This window comes from Silurus aristotelis, assembly GCF_946808225.1.
Source record: "Silurus aristotelis genome assembly, chromosome: 18".
NCBI classification, from domain to species: domain Eukaryota; kingdom Metazoa; phylum Chordata; class Actinopteri; order Siluriformes; family Siluridae; genus Silurus; species Silurus aristotelis.
This window is the reverse complement of record NC_139591.1, coordinates 15,336,965-15,351,487: the sequence shown is the minus strand read 5'-3', so window position 1 is coordinate 15,351,487 and position 14,523 is coordinate 15,336,965. Positions and strand designations below refer to the sequence as shown.

General features: G+C 41.0%; 1 protein-coding gene across 4 annotated transcripts in view; it reads right to left on the bottom strand.

Annotated features, from left to right (window-relative positions):
* unc5cb (unc-5 netrin receptor Cb) overlaps positions 1–14,523 on the bottom strand; it is a 155,881-nt gene that overhangs the window by 60,075 nt on the left and 81,283 nt on the right. For 3 of the 4 annotated variants that reach the window (XM_083568312.1, XM_083568310.1, XM_083568311.1), the window contains exon 3: positions 11,890–12,033. In XM_083568312.1, the coding sequence (XP_083424438.1) occupies positions 11,890–12,033 (144 nt within the window). Of the gene's footprint in view, positions 1–516; positions 3,329–11,889; positions 12,034–14,523 lie in introns of those variants that run through there. The other variant, XM_083568313.1, reaches the window with a different exon arrangement.

Below are 14,523 nucleotides of genomic sequence, written 5' to 3'. Positions count from 1 at the left end.
AATCCATAATTTTTTGTGTTATGCCTTTTGCCTTCGCACCATCACTGGAAAACTTTCCTGTCTTTTCAAAAACGTCCTCTACAGACGGAGTGCACATGCTCGGATTGACTATTTTTCTGCGCCACGTTCTTCTCATATTTAGAAGGCAATCGGGATGTTTGGATTTCAGGTGATAAATTAAACTCGATTTGGAGAAACTCTTTGCAGATACACCCCTTCTTGAAATTTCAGCATTGCATGTTTTGTAAATCGCTATCCGCACACATGTTGCTCTTATCCAGATAACCGTGTGCTGGCTGCGCTTTTTTATTGCGTCATTACAATTGTGTTTCGTCTAATATACCGCAAAGTTTCCCAGTAGGGGCACATTTAAGTCTTAAAATACTGTGCTGAACTCAAGCGAAGCGAACACGCACATTAAAAAAAACAAACAAACACAAACTTCGATATGAACGTAAGAGCCGCATGAAACCAGCCAAAGAGCCGCATGCGGCTCGCGAGCCGCGGGTCGGCCACCCCTGGGTTAGGATAACTTTAAATGGGTAACTCCAATGCCGGATACAACCATGCGTCAAATGAAATCTGACCCTTAACACAAACACCAACATCCGAAAATTAAAATTTTAGCACTCGTTTTTATGCTCGTTCCTTTTGCATATTTCATTCGAACTCGTTTGAGATTGTGTTAGATTTTCATTTCTGACCCCCCTTTGGGAGTGCAATTACATTTTCTATTTATATGTTACACTCTTCTCTGGAGCACTTGCATCTTATGCCCTGAAAATCAAGGTTGTAATTGAACACGCATGCCAAATGCCAATGTCGTGCTTTGGAAAGAAGGAGAGGAGGAAAAAAAAATTTAAAACTAAAGAGGAAAAAAAAAAGGCTTCGTCCTCCAAGAATGTCATCTTCTAGAAAGGTGTCATTAGAAGGTGAGGACGGATCCAATATTTACATCCGTGTGCCCTTTATCCCTCTCAGGTGTTCATAAATCTGTCCACAGCTTCCTCCCTGACTCGCTACACCTGCTGGAATAAATATATTTTTCCACTCGGGATGCACCGTGCTGCTTCATACCCCCCAACACACACACACACACACACACACACACACACACACACACACACACACACACACACACACACACACACACACACACCAAGTTCCTTGGATACATATTTGACTTCCAGCTTGAGTACAATAATGTCAATACTGGAACGAGGTAGAAAAAGGAGTACATGCTGATTACAGCTATTTACATTGATGGCTTTTCTGGAGGCTGTTTTGCTATGACGTGGATTTTGGAAGATTTTTCAAAGGAATTGAGCTTCAACACAAACGGTTAGGTTGAGAAAAGGGAAACGGTTTACGTATTTTTTTGCCCTGATTCCCAGCTCTATAGCACTGCTGCTTTGACACAGAGATCTGACGTTTTCTAATTCTCAGTTCTACTCTTCCTGTTTATCTGTTGACACTTTTATTCGCTTTATCGCTGAGAGCAAAGAGGGATCAGCTTGACAAATGGCTTCCAACCCATTTCTCGCTGATAGCAACAGTAGAACGACTCAGCAAAGCGGAAAGAAAGAAATACACAATACCTAATACCACTGCCTGTTCAACCAGACAGGACATTGTAATCCCATTGGAGAAGAGGTGATTGATTAATGTTTGTGGCATGTTTAGAATACAATGTGTATATTTTTTATGACAGGTTGACACCAAAGAGGGCTTGAAACCTTGTCGCTTCTTGTCAAACTTGTGTTAAAGCATGCCGAATTATCATTCAGAGCAAATCATAGCTCCAATGTGATACCAGGGGGGCGGTTTGTTTTGAAGGCGGGAAGAACCGTTAGCTTGCGAGTGGTTGGTCTCGGTCCTGTCTGGCCGTTGTGATTGGCGGTTGGAGTCACCTCGGGCCTCAAACCTGATCTCACATATGAATTAGTTTGGCCGACAGTGATGGATGACCGAGGCTGGCGCCGACACCTCCGGGTTTTCTTCCATCTCTCCATCTCCTGCCCATCCTGTGCTCAAGCAACGTCAGCCTAGCGGGAAAGCGAAGGAATTTCTTGCGCCGTTCTAATAAAAATCCAATAGTTCTCCCCCCTTTCTTGCACTTGATGAAATAGGTGAGAGGCCAGCTGGAGAATAGAGCGAGCAGAGAGGAGCAAGTCTCACTCGGCTAGCTCCTGGCTTCATTACATATATATTATGTTCTGGAGGGAGAGCGTGATGTCAGGACTTGAGGAGGAGGTAATAACACACAGAATAGAGCCCTACGGCAACCTGTTTAGGGCCACAAACCTGAGAGGCTAGTTCTCATTCGAGCTGCCCGATTTGAAGTTTCACATGCTTCTCCACAAGGAAGAGAATAACTAAAAAGGTTTTTCATACATGCTGGGTGTGTAAGACAAAGACTATCTGGATCTGTGGAATGCTCCAAAAAGGGGATCTGAAATTGGAGGTTTTTAACTTTAACCGCATTCAATTTCAACCTGTTCTGGGATCCTTTTCTGCTCACCACATTTCTAAAGAGTAGTTATTTCAGTCTGGTAATTCTCAAGACCTTCTATTAGCTGTATGTTATTTGTGTTTTTGCAAATCCTTTTACGTTCATCTGGAACTAACAGCCAGGGTTTTAGAATGAGTCTGATGTGAACATTAACTGAAGCTGCTTCTTTTGCTGCCGAAACGGTCCTGACCTGTCAGGCATTAACTTCTTCAGCAATTTGAGCTACAGTAGCTTGTCTGCTGATCGCTCCCCACATGCAATCAATGCCCCTTGGCTGCCCATGACCCTGTTGCTGGTTTACCACTGTTCCTTCCTTGGAGCACTTTTGATAGATACCCACCACTGCAGACCGGGAACATCCCACAAGAGCTGCAGTTTTGGAGATACTTTGACCAAGTCGTCTAGTGTTGTCAAACTGCTTTTAACACATCAACACGACAAAATATTCACTTGCTGCCTGATATATCCCACCCACTAACAGGTGCCATGATAATGAGATAATATGTCATAATATTACTGGAATGAATAACTGAATGAATGTTGCAGGTGTACCCATGATAATAATAAAGTACAGTGTTGAGTGTACACCATGCATGAATAAAGTCCTTCAGCTTTGCTCGGTAACCTTGCACGAACTCGAAGAATGAGGTGTAAAGCTGGCGAGGGAATAAAAGCAAGCGAGAGAGAGCGAGAAGAAGAAAAAAAAAAAAAAAAAAAAAAAAAAAAAAAAACAGAGGCGGTAACTTGCTGCGACTAATCCCTACCAGAGTGCTGTGGACACACCAACGTACACAGCGGGTCGCCGTCCGATCGGTTCTACTTTTCTGCAATACGCCAAGCTCAGTCTGACAGTATTCGCACCAGCATGGGGTCCGCAGCAAACGCCCTGCCTTCTCAGTTAAAAGAAAGCCCTACAGAGTTCACGCCGCAATGCAAGTTCAGCCTTAGGGAAGATTACTTGATCAACTGGAATGCTAATATCCGAGTGATTCATCCAGTCTGAGCTGATACTATTAGAGTGGACGTGCACTGACTGCCTTTTATATACATATATAATAAACAGATAACAGTAATTGCTCCACACAGGATATAATCAGCCTTTACTCCACTTCTATTTCAACAAGACAAAGAAAAAAGGGCTTAGATAAGGCCACATTCACATTCGCATTCAGATTCTGTCCTCCAGGGAAAAGCGGAAAAAAAAAACAGCCAGTTTAGTCTCCTTAGGGAACATGGTTGGAAAACGGCAGATTCCTATATAGTGCTGTTAGAGTAGTTATTCTGCGTTAACTTAATACTTTAGACAGAATTTATTTATTTTAAATGTTTTTGGTGTTTCTGAGCTAGATTTATGTTTCTACGTTCTTGTTTTTTTTCCGTTTATTTTTTTCCTGGCAGCCTGAGCGAGCAAGAGACCTACTACATGTTTCCGAAATACAGCTATAGAAGTGTGACTGGTAGCCTCATCATGTCTCGATGGCAGGATTTTACTTCATGTGGTGGAAGTGCACTTGCTGCTGGAGTGAACATCACCTGTTCTTGGGTCAGTGAGGGGAAAGAAACACAAAGGCTTGTCTTACTACCCTTGCGAGGGCCTCTGGTTGACAGAATTATTAATGCAGCTACTCAATGTTTCGCTACACCAAAATCTACGCCCACACTCGAGATGATTTCTAAAATATCATGAGTATTGCTATATCACTGGAAAACACTGATTTTATCGCTGACTGTTAAGGTTCTAAACAATGTTCAACTTTCGGTTTGGTGCTAAACAATATTTATAGTCACTATTTAAAGCTATCAGTTATTTTCCACGTCTTTTTTTTTATGCAACACCGCTGCTACAGTATAAACCCTGATATACGTACATAGAGCGTGTCGTAGAAATGTCTTGATAAGTTGTGATACGATATTTTTATCGCATATAGCTCCCCTGTAACACACGCACACACCGGGTTTCTGTTCCCAGGGCTAATTTTGCATTGAGTAGTGATGCCTCTGGCTTCCTGCGTAATGGGAGAAAAGTCGTTGAGAAAGTGTGTGGGTGCTAATAAACAACGGGTTGCTCGGTCTGTCTGTGCAGTCTGAGCTAGCGACATGACGCGGCCCTGTAGGGGTCTGTCCACTGCTTGTCTGTTTCTCTTTCACACACACACACACACACACACACACACACAAAGAAGAATGTGTGTGAGTGAGATAGCGAGAGATATGGTGCACAGAAGTCACTGTTCCTCCAGCATTTCACACGTTTCCTATTCACTTTAATTGCACTGACACAATGGTGACACCACTACAGGCCTGAGCGTGCTTCCCATCTCTCCCAGGCTGGACCATGACTTTCATTTCTCTGGATGCACAAGGAAAGAGGAGTGTCTTGCGGATTTTCGTCTGTGTGGGATGTCAAGGCGGATCTTTATTTCCCTTTCATTTAGCAGCTGCCCCATCACTCGGCTTCGCAACCTTGAGTCATCCCATGATGCAATCTGAAATTTGTCATGTTAAACCACGTCCACTGTCACAAAAGCACCCTCGTTTCTGGCAAACACTAAGCATGTGTGCACCTTCATTTACCCAAATGTGTTTGCCCGCTGTCAGTGGCATATGCTTCAAGGGCCATTACTGTAATAATGCATAGTGGGTCCCACTTTAAAGCGGCGATGCCGCCCAGGCGAGCCGGCTGCCGCACTGCATTGGGATTGGCACTTTAAACAACTCGGTCCAATTACAAGCATTTTCATTCCATTACAGCCTTCCGCCGGCGCCCCCCCTCCTCCCCCGGGGCCTCTAGCGCTCCCCCGGACCAGTGTGGGTGGAATTAATTGGTTGTTTTGCTCCACGTGCGAGCTTGGAAAACGGCATCGACTGCGAATCGAGCGCCTGTTGAGCTTCTGTCTTTAAAAAAAAAAAAATTTGAAAGTTTAGTTAGTGCATTTATCACACGTAGGCAGTCAGTGAGTCTCCTGGTTTATTTTAATGCATTATCTCTTTAGAACTAATTGCCTGAGTATGTTCTTGAACAGAGGGGGAAATGCTAAAGTTTCTGCAGAATGTCTGCTGTCATTTGGACCTGCAGTTGTTTCTGGAGTTTACTCAAATCATTGATTGGCTGGAGGCTGGATGTCTGGTCTGATGGCTGTAATTATTTCTCTTCTTTAATAGCCCCTTATTCACTCCTTCTGTCCCTGTTCCACTGACAATAAGCCCATTGGCTGGATTTCTGGAGGGTGACGCAGAAAGCGGCAAATGAAGCCAGATAGCTGCCATGTAAAAGCACTTTGGGGTTCTCCAACAAGCGCCATCCACATTTTTCGTGCACTTCCAGCAGTTTGAAGAAATATGAGCGGTGAATAATGTTCGGGGGAATGAAGGGGGGCAGTGGAAATAAGCAAACGGCAAAAAAACACATCGGATTTATTACTCACTCTAATGGATAAAATGCATTACGGTGCCATTGGTGATGTGTAGTGGCACAACACAAAGTTCTTTTGCCATTACAAATTAATGACAAATGATGTACAGGGCCATTTTGCTTATTGTGAAACGTTTCGACCTCAGTGCTTTCACCCAAGCTGCATATATTTATACAGAATCTCACAAAAGTGAGTACATCCTCACATTTTAGCATCCATTTTAGTACATCTTCTCAAGAGACAACACTATAGAAATGAAACTTGGACATATTTTAGAGTAGTCAAAGTGAAGCTTGTAGAGCAGTATAGATTTACTGTCCTCTGAAAATAACTCAACATACAGCCATTATTGTCTAAATAGCTGCTAACAAAAGTGAGTACACCCTAAGTGATAACAACGGTACGTCGTGTAACAGTGCAAAGCAACATGTCCTATTCATCAGGGTCATGTTTTTGTCTGCTTGACAGGACCATACAGATTTGTGTATCTTGTAGTAGAGCAGAGCAAATTTTGTGCTTCGAGCACTGACCACTGGATGTTCAACATGGCACCTCATGGCATAGAACTCTCTGAGGATTTGAGAGTAAGAATTGTTGCTCTCCACAAAGATGATAAGAAGATCAGTAACAGAGGCACCATGTATCTAACATCCAGCAGCTCTGTGATGTCATTATGAAGGAGTGGAAGAGGATCCCAGCAACAACCTGTGCAGCTCTGGTGAATTCCAGGGCAGTGCTAGAACTAAATATTGACACGTTGGACACAGTTTTAACAAGTTCACTTAGGGTGTACTCACTTTTGTTGCCAGTTATTTAGACAATAATGGCTGTATGTTGTGTTAATTTTAGAGGACAGTAAATCTGTACTGCTATAAAAGCTACACATTGACTATTCAAGTTTCATTTCTATAGTATTTCCCTTGAGAACATAAAATAAAATGGTTACTGAAATGTGAGGGGTGTACTCACTTTTGTGAGATACTGTGTATATATATATATATATATATGATATAGTGTATATTTAATCTAATTTAGACCAAAGAATGGGGTGAATTATAAACCTGACTTCAATTATAAATACACAAAAACACAATATTTTAAGAACTGCTTCACTTGACCTATTTATGTAGCTTTGGGGAGAGAAAAGCGCACTGAACATCACATATGCGAAAAGTTAGATTCTTGCTTTAAAATAAAAAGCTGAGATGCGAAGAACAAAATGATACGTTTGGCGTGAGGGAAATGATTTGTGTAGCTGTGTGTGTGTGTGGGAGACAAAAGCGGGTGACTGTTTATACATTTAAAAAAAAGAAAAGAACAAGAAAAATACCCTTAATCTGTGAAAGTTCACTTCCTAAATTGTGTATCCATGATCCCTGTGGAGATAAAGGGGTTTGGAAGAGGAAAAGGCGAAGAAAAAAAAAAAAAGGACAAGGCCTGAGGATACATTCCTGTGTTGCTACCTCAATTCACCGCAGAAATCCAGGCCGAGACTCCACATATGAGAACAATTACTCTAAGTGGATGTGTTTGGCTACTTGTCATGCTAAATTACACAAGGTTGCTGAATTATGGGTTATTTCCATCTTTTTTTTTTTTCTTTTGTTCACCCATCCCCCCTGGTAAACGGTTTGATCCCACTGCTGCAAAACAAGGCTTGGCATCGTCTCGGCTCACCGTGGCGAATGGAAGCTTGTTGGCATCTTACCTGCAGGACAGTAAAAGTCATAATAGCGGGTTTGAGAGTTGAGACACATTCTTGCCGTGAAAAATGCCAGCATAAGTCTTTTTTCTTTAATGGCTGAACATTTAGTTTTAGAATAAGAGCCCTTGAACTTGATCTATGCCTTTCCCTCTCTGACTTGCCTTCGGTTTCCATAGTAAGAGTTAGATAGTTTTGTGAATTCTAAATATCAAGAAAGAAAAAAAAAAAAACAACAACACACTTGCGCATCCCGTGACATGACTAAATGTTTAACTTTTAATCAGGAAGTGTGCCCTTTCTAAAGCACAACAGCTCACGCTGGCTCTTAAAAACGAGTTTTCGCACCTTATCGAGGATGACTCTGAGTCATACATGCAGAGAGAGAGAGAGAGAGAGAGAGAGAGAGAGAGACAGGGAAAAAGAAAAGGCACCATTTCATTTTTTTCGTGAGTCATTCGGTAATCGGTGCACTTCGCGCTTTTCTACCTGGAATGGCTGCATCTGAACAACCTGTTCTCATTTCTCTTCCTTCCTCTGTCCTATTCTGTTACTCACTGTTCTCTCGCTTTTGTCGTTCCCCTTTCCGTCTTTGTCAGCTCTCTCTTGTTGTCATTCTGTCGCCCTTGCTCACCTTTCTTTGTCATTCCATGTCTCTTTCTCTCTCACACACCAACCGTGAGTTTGACCAACCTCATTTCTTTTTTTGTAAAGAAAAGCACATTCATTTCCGTCTCCTCCCCAAACGATCGAACGACTCGCCCTCGTATAACTCACCCTGAAAGTGCCCGGATGCCAGTGGCCCCACAAATCACGCCCCCAATTAATAACCGCTGCTGCCCTTTTACAGCTCCCCCTCTTTATGGCTTTAAAATTGATCACCATTCCTCCACAACAAATGCACGCGCCAAGTGTTGCTTAGCCGCTAATTAAAACGTCTTTCCAACACGGACAGAGAGGCAAAGATTTTTTTCCCCCCACTTGTCTCTAGGGGAGATTTTAATAGGAGCGGATGAGAAATTTATTCCGATCTGAAGGAAAGGTTAGTGATGGCAGGCAGCTGATCACAGCCAATTAGAGAGATGAGTCTGGCTGCAGGCGATCCCTCACTAGAGAGCGCCCTTTCCTGCTCTTCTGAATCACGTCTCAGACATAAAAGTTCCAGTGTGAAGCGCAAAACTGGTCTAGGATCAGGGGGGAAGAAAGGGACAATGAGATGCCTGTCAGTGTCGGTCTCAGATGGGACACTCTGGCACGGGCTGGCACCTTCAGGACATGAAAGTGTATGAGAAACTATTGCACCATGACCAAGAAGCAAAACTGGAGCGTGATTGTTTATGAGGGTTTTACTGTAACCATCGGGTGTTTGGGAAAACAAGGCTGCCACTTGTCTTCTTAGTTTGAGTTCAGATACAGACATTAGGAAACTTCTTTTTTCAATACGACGGGGGGAAATTAAATGCTAACAATTGTATTCTTTCTTTCAGCTTCTCCCATTAGGGGTCGCCACAGCGGATCATCCGCATGTTTGATTTGGCACATGTTTTTACGCTGGATGCCCTTCCTAACGCAACCCTCCCCATTTATCCGGGCTTGGGACCGGCACTAAGAGTGCACTGGCTTGTGCAACCCTAATGGCTGGGGTTGGTTCCCTGATCGGGAATCGAACCAGGGCCGCAGCTAACAATTGTGTTGTAGGGTTCAAATCATTTTCCTTTATGGATAGCTACATCAATTGATCAAGCTGAGGAGCCCCAAGTTGAAAGATACCAGTCACTAGTGGGAGACATCAAACAAGTCAAACACGGAGAAGGGGTGTGGCTTACAGGGATGTCAGTTATTATCTAAAACACCTTTAAAACTGGGACTTATTCTGGATTCATATGACGATTGGCTCATCAGCCGTTTTTTTTTTTTTTTTTTTGTAGAGCCCACTGTCCTTCTTTAAAACGCATTGCAACTTTGCTGATGTTGAGAAAACATGGATTGTCTCTTAGCTTCGAGAGCGTCAGATGTTCCAGCGCCGAAAGTTCTGTGCCTTTGACATTTCCATCAGCCTGCTTTCTAAGCCTCCCATGTCTGATAATGGCATTCTCCATAAGTAGCTGAAAAGTGCTGGAACAAGAGAAGATGAGGCACTCAAGCTGTCCTGCAGAAATCTGATTACAACACAATGCCGGATTCGAGCACTGTCTACGCTCGGCACAAGGACAGAAAAGAAAAGAGGGGATATAAAAAAAACAAACAAACAAGGAAAACAAAAACGAAAAAGCCAAACAATAAAGATAAGCCTGTATGGAAGGCTCGTTCATCTCTGCGCTGTTTATCCAGCATGACTGATTCATCTCACTATGAGCTGGGAGCACGTGTGTGTCTCACACACCCGCTCATTATCCACGGTCAGGTATAAACGGAGATTCCCACACACGCACACTTGGATTCACAAGCATAAACATCTTTACCTGGCAAAGGAATTGATAGCGTTTCGCCCACATGACGCTCACAACACACCCACACCTCTTGGGGTTGAATGGAATTGTTTTGACCCACTTCGTTTTCCAGAACAATTGAACTGATGCTTATTACCAGTGCACGTTAAGCTTTTTTTTTTTTTTGGAGTGTTTCGGTGCAACACCGAAAAAGATGAGTCATGACTTTCAGGTTGTTTTATGGTCCTCTGGTGATTTTTTTTTTTGGTAATAGATATAGTTTACATTTTTACGTTTTTTTGGGAGTTTTTTGTAAAAAGAAAAACAACATTGCTGAAACATGAATGGTTTCCATAGCAAAGTCATTTTAGATTATTCATAAACGAAAGACTTGAATAGGGTTCAACTTGAACCAGGGTTCTCCATGGTGAAATGCCTTCTGAAAGTCCTTCATCTTGTCACATTTGGAAACGCCACATAGGTAGTGCTTAAAAGCCTGTAAAACATCACGCCTTACTTATAATATAGGTATTCCTTTATTGCCTCTCATACTTTAAATTGCATCATGTCAGAGAAGGAACAATCACACAGTTTCTCTTATAGCTTTACAGTTTAGCAGTAAAAATGATAATGTATCTTCTTTTGTAATTTTTTTGCCTTGCTTTGCTTTTCCCATTTTAAGACCTGCAGCCTTTTTCAACCATTTTAGACCAATCATACGTTTTGGTATTCGGTCCCTACAGCAATCATAACGCTGGTCATTCAGCAGCAGGTCTGTGTTCATCTTCAATAAAAAATAAAAAAAAAGATTTTAAACATCACATATCTATTTGGAATAGGGGCATTTTTATGGACTGTTAAAAAAATATATAGTGGCACTGATGAAAGGAAGCAGTTTCCAAGAAAAAAAAATGCCTTTGCTGATGAAAATAGCTGGTGGTAATATTTTTCCACTTCGAGTAAAACAACAATAGCCTTCCAAACCATTAGCATATTGTATGTAGGTGCAGTTTCTTGGCAACATGCTGCCTTTGAAAGCATATCTCGAACTTTTCTTACAAGAATACTGTAGCCATGACAACGCCCTCACACGGCCTAGCTAGTATCCTAACAACTAGCCTAGCAGGCAGTGTAGATTTAAAATTAGATTTTTTAAAATATATATATATATATATATATATATATATATATATATATATATATATATATATATATATATATATATATATATATATATTGTGGAATAAACAAGTCGTTACTTATAGCGGCATTGTTTGATTGGTCTTTACTTTCCAACTTGTGATCTTATTTGTAGGGAGTTACAAAAGAAAAAAAAAACCTGATGCGCCTGCTTTGCTATATTTAAGAGAAATCCGTCCTGCTGTCTTCTGCCCTTTACATCTCAACAGGATGCACTGAAAATGTGCTCCTTGCTTGTCTTTTATATGAGGGGTTTTGGTATTTAGACAATCCTTATATCCAAAAAGTCTGCCACGTATGCATCTACAGGACTGAGGAAAACCCCCCGAATCCAACGTATTATGAAAGTGCAGCTTTTCTGTAACGTGGCATTGAAACGGACAATAGCTTGTGGTCTTGTGTATTTCCTGTTTGACCACAGTACAGACAGCAGATACACGAAAAGAAAGAATGTAAGCACAGGAGGATGCGGTCACATTCTGCTCCGACTGAGGAAATTGTGTGGGCCATTTTTCTTCCTCCCAGCCATGTTTTTACTCTGAACAGAGGAAATGCTCCGAGAGATTATTTTTTTCTTCACTGTGGTTAAAGAAGAGTTTTCCATTTGTGTGTGTTTGTGTGTGTGTGACTCACAGGCAATGCGGACGTGGGCCTTGCGGCTCTTTGTGGTCCCGGCAGAGCTCCAGGCCACGCACTGGCACCAGAAATCCTCAAGGCCGAAAAGCTCCTCCACCTGCTGCCGCGTGATTTCGATACTCGCCTCCCTCACCACCAGACCTGAGAGACACACGGAGACACTTTTACTTAAAATACTTTCACTTTATATCTCTCTGAAGAAAATCACAGAGAATAAAAACGCTATTTTAGCTAACAGTAAAAAAAAGAAGGCGCGCCGGAAAGAGAAAGAGAAGACAGAGGGAAAGTGAGAAGAGCACCGTAAAAGATAGAGAGGGTAGAAGATGAACAGAGACAGAGACATTGAGATGGAGGTAAATGCAAGAGAGAGATGGACACAAAAACAAACACAAAGTGACGGACTGAAAGAGAGAGATCGAGAATAGTAGAAAAAAAAGAAAAAAAAGAGGAAAGATAATGCACATTAAAAGAGACAAAATATACTGTAAAAAGAAATGTGAAAATAATAATAAAAAAAACAGATATGAGGTATGGAAGACAGGAAAAAGGTGAGGAGAAAAATAGAATGAGAACGGGGAAAAGAAAAAGGAAGAAAGGTGATTGATGCAGGGATTGGAAAGGAAAATAGAGAGATAAAGAAAGGGAATATGAGACAGCGATAACGGCAGAGAAGGAGAGGGAAAAAACTGACATATAGTGATTGAATGACTTAGAAACAGGTCAGAGGGGAGAAATAAAGAAATAGAGTGATAGGAAAGAAAAGACAGAATCAAAGATAGAGAGAATAATGAAAAGTGAGTTACGGAAAAGAAAAATAACGACAATAAAGAAGGGGTGAAAAAAAGAAAGAGATGTCTAGTGATATAGATGATACAGAACGAGAGAGAGAGAGAGAGAGAGAGAGAGAGAGAGAGAGAGAGAGAGAGATGAAAGAAAAGAGACTGATACCAAAATAAAGAGAGACAGAGAAAGAAAGGAATTCAAAGAGACATGCATTTGAATAATAGAAACAGACCAGAGGAAGAGAAACAGACAAATGAGATGATAGGCAGTAAGGTTAATAAAAGAGTGACAGAAAAGGAGACGAATAGAAAGAAAACAAGATGAACAGAAGCACTGAAAGAGAGAGGAGATACAGTGGGAGATATTTAAAAAAAAATACAGATGCAGACAGCGAGAAAGGGAAAGTAAGAAAGAGTGAGGGATTGAACAGGAAAAGGAGAAATAAAGAGATAAGGCGATACAGTCAGCACGAAAAAGAGAAGTGAAGAGAAAAGAGAGGTAGAAATTCAATACATAATTCAGCAGCTCCACTGAGTGCAGATTAAAAGCTCTGTATAGGATGGTTATGTGTAACTGAAAAAAAAAACCCTGCATTACTTCACTGCGAGTCACTAAATCAACATTTGTCACTGCCACCTGCGCTGGAGTTTTATACAGCTTGTGGTTTAAAGTGAGCTGTGCTTCCTTCTATTCCACCAAACAAATGCACATGTGCTTCCAAATATGCACTTGCTGTTATAAATATCTCCACTCTTCAGGGAAGATGCTCCACTCGATTTTGGAGTGCGATTGTTGATTTGTGCTCATTCAACCATTTAGGAGTTGAGGTCAGAGCTCAATAATAGGCCACTCAAGATCTTCCTCTCCAATGTAAAGCATACAGTATCTTCATGGAGCTGGCTCGTACACAGGGGCATTGTCATTCTGGAACAGATTGGGGTCTCCTAGTGCAACTGAAGGGAAACTTTAATGCACAAACCTTCTATACAATTGTGCACCTTCAAGTTTGTGGTAACAGTTTGCGAAAGAACCAAGTGCGGCTGGCAAAGCCAGGTTTTCCAATTCTTTTGTCATTATAGTATTTGTAATGGATTAAAAAAAGAACCCTGAGAAGTGCACAACAAAATAATAAATCAGAAAAACAAAAAAATTAATAATAAACATTTCAGACAAAACAGGTACATTTTGCGACTGAAATAGACTTAAGATATACTTTATTGATCCTGCGAAGGAAATTATTGCGGTACAGCAGCATCAGGTTACACAAACAGTAGTATAATAAAAAAAATTTAAAAAGCAAAGAATGAAAAAAATGATTGCAACTTATATAAATAAATACAATATTGAAAGATGATGCTTCATAAAAAACAGAGTGCAACTGACAATTTAAAAAGAACAAAAAGAAAAAGAATGAAATGTGTAAATTGTCAGCGTACGTACAGTAAATGCTTACCGTTGATTGTATAAGACCTCTGTCTCTTAAGATATATAGGAAGTACAGCAGGTTGTGGCAGTGGAAAGTCAGTTTTTCTCCCCCAAAACGATATTAATGTGTTTTCTGATTTGTTATGTGAGGGCTAAGTATAAAGATCTTGTTTGAAAGCAAATAATCAAATACAATTGAATGAATTTCTTTACCTTAAATTTGAAATGCCATAGTGAACCTTTAAATGAAATTAAAATAAATAAAGACACAATGGTAAAAAATTCAAATAAAATCTGTTTTACACAGTTTCAGCTGCTGTGATCTGGCAACCCTATCGCAATAGAGTTTAGTGCCTGAAGTTTTCAATGAAACACACTTCTGTGGATTTGGACAATCAACACTGTTACACTACTTTCCATAAA